The sequence below is a fragment of the Lutjanus erythropterus genome, chromosome 1 (assembly GCF_056507025.1).
Source record: "Lutjanus erythropterus isolate fLutEry1 chromosome 1, fLutEry1.hap2, whole genome shotgun sequence".
Classification (NCBI taxonomy): Eukaryota; Metazoa; Chordata; class Actinopteri; order Lutjaniformes; family Lutjanidae; genus Lutjanus; species Lutjanus erythropterus.
This window is the reverse complement of record NC_139317.1, coordinates 44,658,669-44,675,696: the sequence shown is the minus strand read 5'-3', so window position 1 is coordinate 44,675,696 and position 17,028 is coordinate 44,658,669. Positions and strand designations below refer to the sequence as shown.

Sequence of the window (17,028 nt, the reverse complement as noted above, 5' to 3'; positions counted from 1 at the left end):
TGTAAATACAATTTGGAAAGGCAAGAAAATGTTGCAATTTTATCAGTAAGACTTTTATTTTGATATATTCAGACGGAAGTCTTAACTTTTTAAACGTTTTTTTTTTTAACAAAAACGGGAACAACGTAATTGAATATCAAGAATATACGAAGTAAGGCGAGAAGAGGCCAAAAAGTGGCGAGGCTTACACGTTTATAAAATCACGGAGGCATAGGGAAAAAAATGAGAGTAAGTAAGACGTTTATTTTGGTATAACCAGACCGGAAGTCTTAATTCTTTTTTGCATTTTTCAAAAACAGGGAAGAACATAATTAAACACAATTAAATATTGTTAACAATATACGAATTAGGACGAGAAGAGACCAAAAAGATAATTGGCAAGGCTTAAAGGCTTTTTAAAAAAATAAAAATTAAATAAAATACGGACGAGGCGGAGGGGAAGTATGAGAGGAGTTGTTTTTTTTTTTGTTTGTTTTTTTTTACATTTCTGTAAATGAAGTCTATGTATAGAGAATAAAGTTTAATTGTCATTTCTACTTTATTCTCGTTTCTACCTAATTCTATAAAAGCAAAATGGGGGAGGGGGGGAAATCTTTCTCTTCATTATTTTTTTTTTCCCCTTAGTTGAGAGCTTTTATTGTGAATGCCTGGAGACGGAAGCTTTATTGTTTTTGCTGCTGGGGTCAAACTGATGGGCTTACAGAGAGACTTTGTTGTTAAAGCTGATTGTTTAACAGCGAAATGATGCTCAACAATGCTGAGACTGACATTTAGGGAACTTTTACTAGACGATACCGCAGTTTAGTGTCGGATTTGAGCTGAAGGGGACACAAACATGCAGCTTTGACAACTCCAGTCCTTCCCGTCTGGAAGCTGATTGGCTAAGTTCAGCGTCGGCTCAGTGTCTGTCAGTAAGTCTTTGTTGTTTTATAGTGTCAAAGCTGTGCTGTTTGATTGCGAATATGTAGTATTAACTTTAATAACGATGTAACCAATGTGTTGGGGTTTATGTGTACCTCACTCTCCGAGTAGAAAAAGTGAACACAAGCTAACGAGCTATCGCTAATGAGTTTGTTAGCTTACTGGCTAACAGCGTTAGCTTAACAGCCTTGGCTAAATAAGCTTTAAATCAACTGGGATTTCTCTAAGAACGTCGCTTTAATTACATTTTCTGCATGTGTGAAACCTGTTTTCTTACCTGTTTGGCTCCTTCGGTTTTTGTTAAATATCGTTCTCATTGTTTACTTGTGTGTGGTTTGCATTGTTGGTTATGTTAGCAAATAAAGCTCCTCTATTGTCCATTGTTTTTTCATCAACCAGTTAAGCTAATCAACGCAACAATTAGAGTCTAATGTGAAGACTGTGTGCTGTAGAGTTTCTGTGTTGTTGCAAAGTTTAAGTCATTTGGTTTGAACAGTAAGGAGGTAGACCTTTTTTAAGCCCGAGCTATTTCTATTAGCAAGTTGAGCATTTGTAACATTGCTCTCATTTGTCATACCTGTCAGTTAAGGTTATTGTCATTAGTAATAGTAGTAATATAAATAGACCAAATCTATAATATTACGTGATGTCAATAGGCCTGCAAGTACTGATTATTTTCATTATTGAGTAATCTGTTGGTCATTTTCTGGATTGATCAATTTGTTTTTCTGGTCCATAAAATGTCAAAAAATTGAGAAAAATGGAGAAAAATGTTGATCACCGTTTTCGAAAGCCCAAGATAACGTCTTCAAATGTTTACTGTCATAGAAGACTAAAGAAACTAGAAAAAAAAATCACATTTGAGGAGCTAAAATTATTTTAGAAATTGACTCAAAACATTTAAGTGATTATCAGAGCAGTTGGTGATTCATGTAACAGACATTAATCTGTGTAGTTAATTGGGTATACCAAATAAATTGTGTTATTTGATCATTTGAGTGTTTACAACTCAATGCTTTTCTGCTGACTTACAAAAACTGATGTTGTTTTGTGTGTTTTAGGAGGAACTATAGAAGACAGAGTGCCTTCTCCGTCCTCTCAGCCTTCCTGACAGTGCAGCTGTATATTTACAGGTGCAGCTCCGATATGACTAAGAGAAGCACGTCTCTTCAGCTTGTGAAAAGGTACATTTTGTTTTTTATCATGTGGTGAGAGTGGTCATCAAGAGAGGTTCAAATATTTTAACAAAAATGTATTTGTTAGTGTTCTTCTCATGGTTGTTTCTCTGTTAATATTTTAGCTGTGGTTTAAAGAATATATGTGTTTTTCCTCTTTACTGTAGTGCTATTTATCCATCTAGATGGTGATGATTGGAGATATCAGCTGTAGAGATGTCTGCCTTCTCATTGAAGTAATGGGACTAAATGGCACTTAGCTCTTGGTGCTCAAAGCACCTAAAAACTACACATGGAAAAACTCTATAGCAATGTGTCTTTACAGAAATCAGGAACCAGTGTCTCAAAATAATCTACAGACCTCGCTGTGTACCATTTCATGTAGAGATGTTAATAATAAATCACCACAACCAATTTAAAATATGCTAACTGGCCATGTATATTTTGTGTACCATTTCTACAGAGCACACAAGTTTACTTCAGTTTTGTTTGATCTGGCTTGTTAGCCTACAAATGGCAGTAATTGCACCCTATTTGATATTGTTTTGTTTGGCAGCTGCATTTGTTGAGGAAGGACAAGTGGACTAAAGCAGCCCTTTAAGTGAGCCTTACTGTGTTCATATAAAACTTAAGCTGAGAAAAATATCAGCATTTTGTGTCTTATTTATTATTAACTGAATTAATGATAGATCAATTATTGATTGTTAACACATTCAACAATTGGTTAAGGAAAATACACAAAGATTTTCATATAGAACGTATTTTCATATTTTCAGCATGGGATGTAAACATTAGTGGCGTCCTCCTTGGCTCGTCCATAAGCAGATGCACACTTTCTTCTTTGCTGTGAAAATAGTACCTACATTAAACAGCTCACGATAAGGTGTGTGGATTAAGTTGAGTAACTGGGTTGTGTTTTGTGGAAAGAGACACTGCCGTTGAGTTTTTCAAATGTACATTTTTGGTGTTTTGAGCACCACAAGCCAAGTGTCTTTTAGTCCCATTATATTGGAGAGAAGGCAGACATCTCTACAGCCGATATCTCCAAAACTTTGCTAGTCACTCCAGTAAACAGGACTGCAGGTAAGAGGAAAAATACCTATTTTTGATTTAGGGGTGAACTGTCCCTTTAGGTCAGGGTTAAACCTGTGTTGTCTGGAACAAATTCATGTGACCTCTAAAACTCCATTGCTATGTCCTCAGAACCTGTGGTTTTAACCTCACCTATGGCTCAGTGGCTTGATATACTCCAAAATGTACTGAGACTGCAGATTTCTGCACAGTTCTTATTATACAACACTGGGTGTCTGCATAGGTTGACATGTTAACTCACATTTTTCAGTCCACATGGTCATAAATTCTTGCAGCTGGTGGATGGTCAACTGTTGGACCTTTGTGGACGATGACAGAATGTACCTCACACACCCTTACAACACTTCACAAAAAGTTTATTTGTACTTCTGTATGAATCACCTTAATGCCACAGAGGTCACTGAATTTAAAGTTTAACTTAAACCTGTTGCACACCGCTTAAACTTTAAAATCATAGAGTTCATTACAAGGACAGATTTCTTCAGCTCAAGTATCTTTAATAATTCATGTCACTATGTATCCTCTCATAAAGACTTGGATCAGTCAAACTGATGTAACTGTAATTACTTTTGTACGGTGTCACATCTGCCTGATTTTAATTTTTACTCCAATAAGAGGCTTCCTGATTATCTAATAAACTGAGCAGGTCAATAGTAGGAAATAGGAAGGAGTAGAATAAACATACATTCTTACCAATGATACTAATCAGGGTCCTGTTCAGTTTAGTGCAGCACAGCCTTTACAGTGAGCCAACATGCGCAATAGCAGCATATGTGTATATATATGTGTGTGTGTGTGTGTGTGTGTGTGTGTGTGTGTGCGTGCGTGTGTGTGTGTGTGTACATATATAGAAAAGATTTGATCTTTATCATTGCTCTCTGGTTAGAGCCAGTAAGGTAACTCCAGTTAAGTTGCTGTTCAGCTGAACCCATACTTGTTTAACCACAAAAATCAGGTTTAACTTACCACACAGCTGCACTTTAATACAGGTTTTTGCTGAATTTGTTCCAAACCACAGCTGAGATATTTGGACATCATGCAACACAGCAACAATTCCCTTTAGGTAATAAATGTCAGAACAGTGATATTAGATAACAACACTGCTATCAAGCAGTCAGGTTTTAAAAAAAAACACAAAATGATTCATTGCTCATCTCATGTTACATGCGTCTTTTTATGTTTTATCTGTTATTGACTCTGCCATTTGGTTCAGCCCATGTATCAGCCAATATAGACCCTTTTTACAGCAGCCATGTCAGAATGAAATACTACGATAAACACAGGTGTTACCAATGATGCTAATTAAGTTTCCATCAGGCTGCTGCTATTGTGTGTGTTGGCTCACTGGAAAGGCTGTGATGCGTGGAGCAGGACCTTTAATTAGTATCATTGGTAACACCTGTGTTTACCCTGCTATTTCATAAAAAAGGTCTATTAGTTTACTGGGGACATATAACTCTATGTCAGTCAACTCTGATTGGACAACAGTGGCGTTACAGAGTGAAGCTTCAGTCCTCACAAAGGATCTTTGGCTGAGCACAAGCACTGGCTTGCAGAGAGCAGTTTAATTTTGGCCTTAATTAACATTAATTAGCGGCAGCTGATATGTCATTTTAACTGGTGAGAGCGACAGTCAGCGGCGGCCGAAAATGTGCAGCTGCTACCTGAATGTTTTGAATGCTGCTCTTTGCTGATGATAATTGGCGTGGGAGCTTAGTGGATCTGTGTATATTGCCAAACACAGTCTGAACTCCGAGTCACTTAATGGTCAGCCCTAAAATGTTTTCACATCTCCCTAGTGTCACTAGTTTCACACACTCATTCACTGCACACGCAAGTGAATGAGAATGTGATACTGGATACCAATAGCCAATACCAAAATATTCTCTATCTGCCCTAATAGCCTTTTTTAGGATTGAGTTGGGAAATCTTTTGTCAAAATACATAAAAAAAAAAAATATTTGCCAATATAGATAATGAGGATTATTGATACATGTAAAAACCTTTGAGAGTTTAAAGAGACAGTTCACCCCTAAATCAGATATACATATTTTCATCTTTTGTAGTGCTTTTTAATTATCCTGATAGTTTTGATGTGACTTACCAAGTACTTACTCCTTCTAAAAGATAATCTATGATTTCTTACAACTCAATAAGAGACATTAACTAAATTGGCAAACATCTAACTCTGTTTTTACTCCATGTAGAGTGAATAAAAATGATGTTTCCCAGATAATGTTCGTCTACCTTAATGATGCAGTTTATACATTTTTACTGCTGATTTATTAAAACTGAGTTCAACTTAGTGAAACTTGCCACCAAATTTAGCAGATGACCTCAGTAAGATATAAAAAGTCTGTCTCATCATTATTCTTATTTTCATTGAAAAACACATTAAAACAATTATGGTGTGTTTTTGGTCTGTGACTAAAGCATTGGTTAAAACTGTGACTAAAATTAGTCAGTCCTACTGAATAAGTCTTAACTAAGAAAAAGACTAAAATATGATTTTAAACTCACAAAAATCGTCAGTAAGCAGGTAAGACTAAAGTTAAATTAAAAATTCTTGTCAAAATTAACACTGAATGTCACTCAGTTTGTGGCGCTCAAAGCGTCAAAAAATACATGTGAAAAACTCAGCAGTAGTGTTTCTCTGCAGAAACAGGCATGAAAATCACTCACCTTTTGGCTAAATTCACCGTTTTGAATCCAAAATAGGTGACCTACATGAATCGTGTAGATCCGATGAAAAAAAATTTTTTTTGGGGAGGGGGTGCGGAGCCATAGTGAGCTGCGTGTGCACGCCTGAAATAGGGCTGCACAGTAAATCGAAAAATCGCAATATGGCCAAGTGCAATATCCAAATCGCAGAACCAGAAACTAATCGCAATTTTTTTGTAAAAGAAAAAATTGCATTATATAATGAGATATTACAGTCCTGCGAAGATGCTCTGGGCAACAAATCTTGTTCTCCAGATGTAATAAAACATGTTTGTTTGATACAGACACAAGCAAACGGCACATTATTATTATTTTAATCATTTTTCAGTGAATACGAAAATTTTAATACGTTCCCACTAATCATATCTCATATCATAATCGCAATTTCAGTCAAAATAATCGCAATATGACTATTTTACCAAATCATGCAGCCCTAGCCTGAAGGGAGCCTTGAATTCAACAAGACATTCCCCTACTATCGCTACAGCTTTGAAATATTAGCGCGAATGCGGGGGAGAATACTGCTACCTGATTGGTTTGTGCTGACCAGAGTACTCGCGAACTGTGTGTGTTAGATACGAGTGCATCGGTACAGGCGGCCCTGCATCGGTAAAAAGCTGAACATGAATCAGAAACAAATCAATGCAGCACTAACACTTCACTGTTCCTCCACACTGATCAAAACCACAACACTCTTCATATGAAACACAGCAGCACATCATCTTACTGCAACAATACTGATATTTTAAATAGTTTTAAATTTTCTCATTTATCTCATCTTATTTTCACATGGGACTCATAATAAGATATAAACACCACTGTAATGTCTCCTCTCTGTCTCTACTGTTACTATATTTAGTAAAACTATCAGGATTTTTTTTGGCAACTAACAGCACTCTACAAATGTAGCATTAGTTGAATCAAAATGTAAAGACTGACACACTGCATTGTCTTGTATTGCATCGTATTGTATCATGACAGAGCTGAATCATATCGAACTGAATCGTTGGCCACTTAAAGATTTATAAAATATATCATATCGTTGAACATGTATTGAGATACATATCAAATCGTCTCAGTCAGTGAGATACACACCCCTAATGAATATGTATAGATACTTTATTATACATTCATACTGTCCTGTAAGTCTGCTTGATTTTTCTCTCAAAGTGCACCAGATTGGTGCTTTTAAATATAAAATGTCCAAAATTTTCTTCCAGGGGAGCGTGCCCCTGGACCCCGCTAGAGGGGTTGTATCCTTCTCACCTTTTGCACCCCTGACCCGTTTTCATGCCTGAGAAATCATGACCCGGTCACTCAAGATAATCCACAGACCCTATTGTGAGCAGTTTTGTGTAGGAACTACTTTCTTTCACACCAAAACAATCTTGATGGGTAAATGGCACTATATGGGGAGGACTATCCCTTTAAACTTTCAAATGCTTTTATGGGTATTAATATTCCAGTATTGATGAACTTATAAATTGACTCCTCCTCTTAAACTCAGGTATAACAATGTTGTTCTTTCCTGTTGTGTCTTAATGAAAATGCTTTTTGACAAACTCAGTGCTGACGATGTGTGGAAGTTAGCTGCCTTCTTCTTCAGGGCTTCATTCTCTTAAGCACCTGTGTACCAGGTGTGCATTAGACACTGTTGAGTGTGCAGTATGTGAAATATGTAAATTATTTTGGATGGTAGAACATTCCCATAGCACAGCTGGCAGGTCACCAACAGTTGGCAGGTGAGTCAGACTCTTCACCCCAGACCCAGATGAACGTTCTCTCTCTGAAATGTGACAGGATGCTGAACCATCACTGCAGAAGGAACCCTGAGCTTCACGAGGAGCTGCAGATCCAGGCTGCAGTGGCAGCAGGGGATGTCTGCACTGTCAGGAGAATGCTGGAGCAAGGATACTCGCCCAAGATCCGCGATGCCAACGGCTGGACGCTGCTCCACTTCTCTGCTGCCAAAGGAAAAGAGAGATGCGTTCGAGTATTTCTGGAGCACGGAGGTCAGAGGCTTTGTCTTTTTTTTTCCTTTCTTTTTTTCATCTTGCTGCTGCAGTTGGCGTCATGTGGTGATTTGCATTATACCATTGAAGGTTTTTCTATCCAAACACTAGGGGGCATTGTTTTACTGCCTTTCATTCACCCCTGTGGTAGCTGAAAGCCAAGTTACAACATACATAACATGTCACAGACAGTCTCTTCATCTGGCATACACACAACAGTCTGACAAATATTCCTTAAAAAAGCCTAACAACTACAGAAAATGAGATCTAGAATAAGTAATAAAAATAATAAAAATAGATATTTAATAATTTTTTTTGTAGATGTATGCATATGACACTGAAAAAGCATTTCATCTTACACAAAACATTAGAATACAACTAAAAATCAATACAAATCATTATGACAGTGCAACTGTACTTCATTTCAGTGGAACTCAGACACTCGGATTGTGAGGATGTTTCTGATCGATTGACCTTGAAAATAATACAAGCAGCCATAAAGTTTACACTGCTGACAATATGTGGACGTTAAATTTAAGGTTAATTCCCTTGAATGACAGACTTAAGCTGACATGAGGCATCCATGTTTGTTTGTCTTTTTAGGTGTGATTAAGTGCTGAGTTGTAGGGCTGAACAGCTAATCAAAAATTATTTTTATTGTCGGTTAGTTTCTCAGTCATGTTTAGGATTAATCAATTAGTTGTTCAGTCCCTAAAATGCCAGAAAATGTTGATCAGTGTTTCCAAAAGTCCAAGATGATGTCCTCAAATGTCTTGTTTTGTCCACAGCTCAAAGATATTCAGCTTTTTGTCAGAGAGGAGTAAAGAAACCAGAAAGTATTCACATTTAAGAAGCTGGAATCAGAGAACTTGGATAATTTTAATTTAAAAACTGATTACAGTATTATCAAAATAGTTGCCAAATATAAATATAGGTAAAGTGACAAAACATGTATTGATGACATAGTAGCATGGGTGCAACACCAGTCACACTTGTTGTTTCTTGGGATGCATGATTTTGTTTGTCTATACTGATAACGAGTAACTGACGGCTTCTCATGACCAATACAATAATAATAATAATAATATAACAATAAAAATCATTTCAAATTTTTATATTTTAAATGGTTTATATAACATCTCGCTGAGATCTAGAGAGAAAAGATGGATGATTTGACACTTCATATGTTTTTGTTTTGCTGGTAACATAAAGAAAACGTCAGAAATATACTTGGCCTTTTTAGAGAGCATTTTGCCTGAGAATTCAGGTGAAATGCTTTGACATAATCTGTGCAATCAGATATTATTATTACCAGTACTTTTCAGCTACAGTGTAATTATTAGAATAAAAAATAGTCATATAAATTTACCATTATTGCCCAAATATTTATCTGCCCCGATGTTGGTCGTGCATGGCTACAAGTTTCCCGTAGCTTTAATTATATTTCAATTTGTGCGCACATGCCTTTAAGTAATCTAAGGGTCATCTAAATAACTGAATGGAATGCCTCAATTTTATCTTTCTTTTGAGGATAGAGAAATAGTCATTTAATAAAAATATGAAGCTGAATTACTTTATTTTTTGGCTCACAAAAAGCTGCAATCTTAACACTGGCATATTATCACCTAAAGGAGTTGTTATGGTTAGAAATGTTGGGCCACCATTAATAGTTACCATTGTTAGAATAGATGAACTGTTCTTCTTAAATTAGAAATCCCTCAAAAGAAAAATTCTACTAAATGTACTGAGCAATGACTATTGAGACTAGTGTGTAAAACTGTTGTTCTGTCTCCTGTTCTAAAGTCATGTGATACATGCCCATATGAAATTGCAAGTCAACAATCAAAGGAGGTTTTGCCTAGTCATAATGTCTAGATGTGTCAAAACTCCTGAGTCCTGAAGTGTAGTAGTGCACCTAAAATATCATAGCTAAAGGACACTCTGTGTGTGTTAGAAGAATTAGTGTGAGGCAGTGAAAAGGTTCATTGTGGGAGATTAGAGTTTAGATGGGCTGTAGAGACCCTGCAGTATCTGACTGTCCTCTCACTTCCTCTCTCCTCTGTCCTGTGTGCAGCTGACCCCACAGTGAAGGACTTTATTGGAGGCTTCACAGCACTTCACTATGCTGCTATGCACGGCAGAGCACGCATCGCCCGACTCATGCTGGAATCCGAGTATCGCAGTGACATTATAAACGCCAAAAGCAACGACGGCTGGACGCCGCTGCATGTGGCCGCTCACTACGGCCGAGACTCGTTTGTACGCCTCCTCCTCGAGTTCAGGGCCGAGGTGGACCCGCTGAGCGACAAAGGGACCACACCACTACAGCTGGCAATTATCCGCGAGCGCTCCAGCTGTGTACGGATCCTCCTGGACCACAGCGCCAACATAGACATTCAGAACGGCTTCCTGCTGCGATACGCCGTCATCAAAGGCAATCACTCGTACTGCCGCATGTTCCTGCAGAGAGGAGCGGACACTAATCTGGGACGTCTCGAAGACGGACAGACCCCCCTGCACCTGTCGGCCCTCAGGGACGACGTGTTGTGTGCCCAGATGCTCTACACATATGGGGCCGACACCAACACCAGAAACTACGAAGGTCAGACGCCTGTAGCTGTATCTGTTAGCATGTCTGGGATCAGCCGGCCCTGCCTGGACTTCCTGCAGGAGGTCACAAGTAAGTCTCACAAACACACACGACTGGTCACACACGCGTGTCCTCCAGTGTTACATCCATATCTGTTCACACTGTATGTGTGAGGACAGTCAAAAATACAACAACTAGTAAACGGTATCTGTGGGGTCTTAAAAGTATTAAAAGTTATTTAAATTAAAAATCTAAAATTTAGGTCTTAAAAATGTTGAATTTCTTTAAAAAGGTGTTGATTGTTTTTTTCAACAAAGGTCATAATTTTTTCTTCCTTTTGTAGGATCATATAAATACCCTGACATCATAAATAACAGTCAAATGCATGTGTTTTCATGTAATTCATTATTATGCTGCAGCCTCAACCCTGCTCTGTCAAAACAGCTCCTCCATACACACACATACACACACAATCATACCCACACTGAGTGAGGTCAGTGAACAGCAGGGCAGAGGTGCAGCAGTGGAGAGACGGTAAAATAAAAATAATTTGAATATTAGCCTACTTGAGTTGACAACACCTACTCTTGTTGCGCTAATCAGGTGCCATAAAACTTTGCGAGTAAAGAGCCAATACTTTATCAGTACACCTGAGCTACAAGATTAAATTCACTACATTCAAGTATTTGGTAAGTGACTGTTTTCTAGGGCTTAAAATCCAAACTGATTTTCCATTATATCTTCAATATTATTGTTTGCCGGTATGGTTATGAAGTTGGCATTAAATTTCATTCCAAGTGGTATGAAAAAGGTCTTAAAAAGTCTTCAAATTAACTTGGTAAATGCTTGAGGTAGCCTGGTAATTATTATTTTAAAATAAATAGCGAGTTGATTTACCTACAATTAACCTATAATTATTTGTTATAATAAATGTTATTTAACCAACATTGAAAAAACTTAGAGGTATCATGCACAATAAATATTAGGGTTCATAAATTATCACACAATAATTGGCAATTTATGTTATTAGTTATTCTGGGAATTTAGTTATAGCTGATAAATATCAGCTGTAATAATATCTGATTTGACAGATTATGTAAAAGCATTTAGTGTTTATTGATGTACTTAAAATCTCCCAAAATATATATATATTTTTTTCTCATGTCAAGACATTAAGACCTGCACTATGAGTACAAGTAGACTAAAATATGTCACAACAAAATGTTTCATTTCAGTCAATATTGATAATTATTGATAATTTTTTTTATCAGACCAAAATGGTTGAATTTATCCACTTTATCTTGAGTTTAAGCACTTAATTTATCAAGGCACACAGGAGATTAAAAAGAGAGCCGCCATTCTGGTGAGAAGAAGAAAGAAGAAGGCATACTTTATTAATCCTTGAGGGGAAATGACATTTTTTTTCACTCTGTTGTAATTTTGTACATACATACACAAGCCTGAAATACACACACATTCACAAACAGGACCTAACACTGAATCTAGAACCTACAGCTGAACTGTCCTTTTTTATTAACAGCTTCCACTGTCTGCACTCTTTGTCTCACTCCGTGCTGTTTCTGTTCATGTGTCACATGATGATGGTGCAACAAAACAACACATCTGCTAAATGACTGGCTCTTTATGAGCCAGGGCAGATTTGTTTTGTGCTGTCATGGCAGTTTGCTTTTAATGCATGTCATTGAAAATATTGAACTATTTTCTTTTTGCTGTATTGATGAAGTATCTGTTGCTGATACATACTACTGCTGTTTTAGTGCCAGACCTAAACTAGACACTTCTGTGCTATGTTTCAATACTGCAGAAAAATCTTTGTTGTGTTTCTTCACTTTGTGAAAATTATTTTGTTATTATAGTTGTTGTATGTTTGTATGTTCCTTCCTGTAGCTTCCATTGTCCTCTCTATGATTGTTTAAATGAGCAGCTTGATTCCACTTTCAGTCTAAATTGAGGCTAATTGAAAGATTATCAAAATAGCAATACAGTCTGCTGCAGTTTCAAATCGCTAGGGGCGCAAAATGTGTGTCAAAATACCATTTAAAAAAAAAGTATTGTGCAGACTTAAGAAAGTATCTTTGTTTTGTACAGATCCATGCAATCGTTTTTTCTTCCAAAATCATTCAGCCCTAGTCTAAGCCATCAGTCTAAACCAGACACCTTAGCTTCATGCATCTGATATTTAATATCTCAAAATTGCAGCCCATTTTTTCCATCAGAGAAAGGCGCAGCACAAAGCTTATTCAAGTACTTTTACCAACACATTTTCATTTGCTGATTCAAATTAGGAGATCAGGATCAGAATCAGTTTTAATGGTGGCTTTGATGTGTGTGTAAATGTGGGAAAGACCCCTTTTTCACATGCAAGATGCAATAGAGAAATTGGTTACTTCACCTCAGAGCCCATATTTGTGTGTGAAGTATGATATCTTGTGTTTTAAGTGAAGTGAACACTGTATTTGTAAATGTGGATACCAGCCAGTGTTGCATGCTTGTTTGTGAAAGCAGTGTGACACAGGGAAAAGTCTGTGATAGTGGGTGGGGTGTGGAAAAGATTTCCAAGTTTAGCACACACAGTGATCAAGCTTTTTATTGTAAGTTGAGTGGAGGAAAAAGCTGAGAAATGTATGGAGTGAAAGAGGGCTGCTTGCCAACACAAGGTTATAATGACCAGTGTTCAGTGAGAGAACAATCCCAGGTTGCAGGAACAGGAGAGCACATTACCTGAAGCATTATGATTTAGAAGGAACAATGGCTGCATTCCTCCACTACCCTCTCAACTTTGATATCAAAGATATCAAAGAGCTGTGCACTGATTCAGACAAGCCCTTTCACAGACTGCAAACCCTCAGCCAGATCACATGTCTGCTGGGTTATTGATTACACCTCCACCTCCTGGATTAATTCATATGGCATGAAAGGCTCGTCCCACACAGAATGACAGGCGCCCAGCTCTTTTCAACTGTCCTCATAAACAGCTTCCAACTTAAAGCAGAACCAAAAGCTTAGACATACTCCACCCAGAGAAAAGTCACAGTACATCACTATCATTGACTACCTTTACATGCACACCAATTTTCCACTATTATTTTGAATATGACAATATTCTGCAGGTAACCAGTGGAGTCTGATAAAGAGCTCAGGCAACAAAATCCAAAATATGAAGTTTGTACAGAAATATACTTTGTCTTTATGAATTATATTGATGCTGAATTAACAAGACTGTTGACATGTGATGTCTTTTATCTATCTATAGAACATTAAACACTTAATATACATACACACTATAGTTTTGATAACTTGCTGATGTTCTGCAGGTCGGTTTAATCTAATCATAGAAATGTAAATTTTCCCATTCAGCTGCTTTGCCCCAGAGGTGTGCATGTAATGTAGTAGGTAGCAAGGCTGCACAATTCATCAAGAAATAATCAAAATGACGATATAGCCAAGTGCAAGATTCAAATCACAAAATGTGTAAGAAAACAACATTATAATGAACAGTGTAGCTGCAGAGATGCATGACCTAAAAACCTTGTTCTCCAGATAAAAGAAAACATGTTTGTTTGGTACAAACCTAGTGAAAATGAAATTTATGGTGCAAAAAAGATCATTCTCACTAATCATGAATCATATTGCAATCCCAATGTCTATAAAAAGGATTGCAATATTATTTTTTTATTGTGTCGTGCAGCCTTGATAGTGAATGGAATGGTGCTGGACTTGGATTGAAATTTCTTTTAAGCACCATGGGAGTCCATGGAGATGGTAAACGATGTTTTGTCATGATATCTCAGCCTGTAGGTGTTTCTGTGGTGAAGGAAGAGAAGTGTCCGTGGCGGAGGAGTCACTTTATGTACGTCACACTGATAACACCCACTGAATCACTTCCTGGAATCAAGGGGATTCTTCCCAACTGTTTGCATACAGCTGATAACAAAGTGGATACTGAGTGATGTAGGGAAGAGATTAATGTCTTTGGAAGGCTGTTGGAAAACCGTACAGCTGAAAGAGTAATGTTTAAGCTTCATATGACAGGGAGGTATCTTTTTGTAAACGCGAGCACACCGGCCTGCCTGTTATTGTGATGTTTTGTTGCTATTTTTTCATCTGATTCCATGTGAGACCGTGGATGATTTTTTTTTTTTTCTGGAACTACTTTTCTTTCTACTAGAAAGAAAGTAGCTCCTACGTGAAACTGCTCACAACAAGGTCTGTGGATTATCTTGAGTAATAGATCATGATTTTTGGAACAAGACAACCTGAGGAAACGTGATTTTGTTCTTGTAATGTTGTTGCCATCGTTAACACTGCTGTGTTTGCATAGTTCCCTGTTGATAATAATGGTGGTTTCATGTTTTCGGACATACTAATAAATCTCACCCACTGTTGTGGTGTATTATTTTATCATGTTGGTGTGGAGTTACAGACACAGCCAGTGGCTGAGTCTTGGCTAAGGCTGACTGCTAAAATGCTAATGGCCGTGGCGCTCCTGTAGCTCAGTTGGTAGAGCGTGCACCGGAGCTGATGATCTCGATGCATCCCAGAAGTGGCTCACTACTCTGCTTCACTTCAAATATGCGTCAAGTCTACTTTTGATGGATGCCGCGTCATTTAGCACAGAGCAGATGGAGGTCAGGAAGTCAGACACAGAAAAAGTACAGAGGCTTCAGTCAGTTTTCAAAATAAAAGACCCCATGCAGACTCACAATCACGAAGACAGACAGAAAACTAGTGTATTTATCCATGGTAGAAGAATAAAGAACATATCAATAAAATCTGAGCAAATGAACATAAAAGGTGGACAAAACACTCTACTGTTGAAATGCTTCTGAAATGCTGCTGGTGTGGGCTCCAGATGTGTGGAGGACGAATCAAAACTGTGGTGCACACAAGCCATGCCTAGTGGAATCAACAAGTAAGCCAACACAGTTATGACAATAAAAAGCTCAGTTATCTCCAACAACAACTTATCCAGCAAGCTACTCTATCACCTGGTGATGTCAGTGAAGTTGTCGATGCCTCATGTAAAAAGTTTTGTTGTCCACAAGCTATGAAGACTATGAAAAGCAGGACACTCTAGCTTTTAGATAAACAGTGTTTTGTGTTAGTTAGTTAGGTTACCCTTGCTAGCTTTGCGTATCACATTACAAATACTACAGCGCGTGTTGTGTGTGTCGAGTTTTGACAAGTTTAACCACACTTGCAATCGCTTTCAGCTCACTGTTGCCCTGACTCACTCACTCCGCTCTGTCGCTTGAACAAGTTGCTGCCGCTCGCTCTAATAATGTTCTCTCTCTTTCGTTGTCTTTTTTTCTTTGTCAGTTTCTCACCCAGATGCGCTCCCAGGTATCAAAATTTGGCACAGACTGATTAAACACAAATTGGTACTCGGTAGTACCAACATAATTCAGTCAGTACCCTTAAAAGTGTGGTGTGGAGTTCGGTGCCCAGCCTTACATGATACAGGCCTGGCTGACCCAACTGGCCCGGCCTGCTGATGTATCAGCTCCCTCTGCTCCATTGTGTAATAAATGTCTCTGTCTCTCTTTCAGGACAACCTCGGACTCTACAAGACATGTGTCGAATAAAAATCCGTCACTGCATCGGCCTTCAAAGCTTGAAATTATTGGAGGATCTACCCATCGCAAAGGTTATGAAAGACTATTTAAAACACAAGTTTGACAGCGTGTGAAGGCACCAACAATAATAGAGGAGGGGGTGACGTACAACTCCCTGCTATCATTTATAAAGACTATGCAATCACTATGCTCCTTGTCTGGAAGTCTGTTCTGTAAAGGCTGAAGGACAGTTAGTCCAGTTTGTTCGTCCAGTTCAACACATTAACAGTAGAGTCCTCTGCTCCTGTTCTCCATTTCAGCCTTTTTACAATTAGAACAATTGAAGAATGGAAATGGATCCACCTCATGTGAGGAACGGTTATGGTTTCTGTGGGAAAAAGAAAACCTCATTTGACTGCAGATAGCCTTGTTACTACAGTTAGCGTTATTACCATTTATGTTGTTGCTGTAAAAATTTGTATGACGTTATACTTGCTGGGTCAGATTTCCATCAAGTGCGTACTTGCCAATAAATATATTTAATCTCCCCTACCCCCATCTATTATTTTACTGAGCTATAGGAAGCTAAACTCAAATCTAACTCAAAATCAGCAAATTGTTGAGCTACTTGGATATTGAAAGCCTTAAAAACCTCGACATGGTACACTCCCTGATTTCGTTTTATTACCCAGAAGTGAGCAGATATCGCCCCTGCTGTTCCATTTGACAGATATTTCCAACAACAACAGAAATAGTTGACCAGTCAGAGCAGGTGAAATGAACAATGTAGACATCATATCTCATCAAGGTGCTTTATAGAAAGAGAGAAGCGGTGCTACTTTGTGTAATTCTGCTTCAAACAGAAAACAGAAAGAAGAATATAAGTGCAATCCACCTGATTTGCCAACGGCCGGATCATTTATGCAGTTAATCAGGTGCTT

General features: G+C 37.9%; 1 protein-coding gene across 3 annotated transcripts; it reads left to right on the top strand.

The window, feature by feature from the left end:
* Positions 1-650: 650 nt before the first annotated feature.
* Positions 651-16,639, top strand: asb7 (ankyrin repeat and SOCS box containing 7). Of its 3 annotated transcripts, none has more exons than XM_084722155.1 (5): positions 651-911; positions 1,983-2,105; positions 7,710-7,921; positions 9,996-10,601; positions 14,324-15,203. In XM_084722155.1, exons 2-5 carry the CDS (start codon positions 2,068-2,070, stop codon positions 14,407-14,409), a joined length of 942 nt encoding a protein of 313 aa, XP_084578281.1. In that variant the 5' UTR covers positions 651-911; positions 1,983-2,067; the 3' UTR covers positions 14,410-15,203. The 3 variants fall into 3 exon arrangements, with proteins under 3 accessions (XP_084578281.1, XP_084578273.1, XP_084578266.1); XM_084722147.1 differs by lacking the exon at positions 14,324-15,203 and adding an exon at positions 16,082-16,639 and having other exon boundaries at positions 652-907; XM_084722140.1 differs by lacking the exon at positions 14,324-15,203 and adding an exon at positions 16,082-16,639 and having other exon boundaries at positions 652-911.
* Positions 16,640-17,028: the final 389 nt, after the last annotated feature.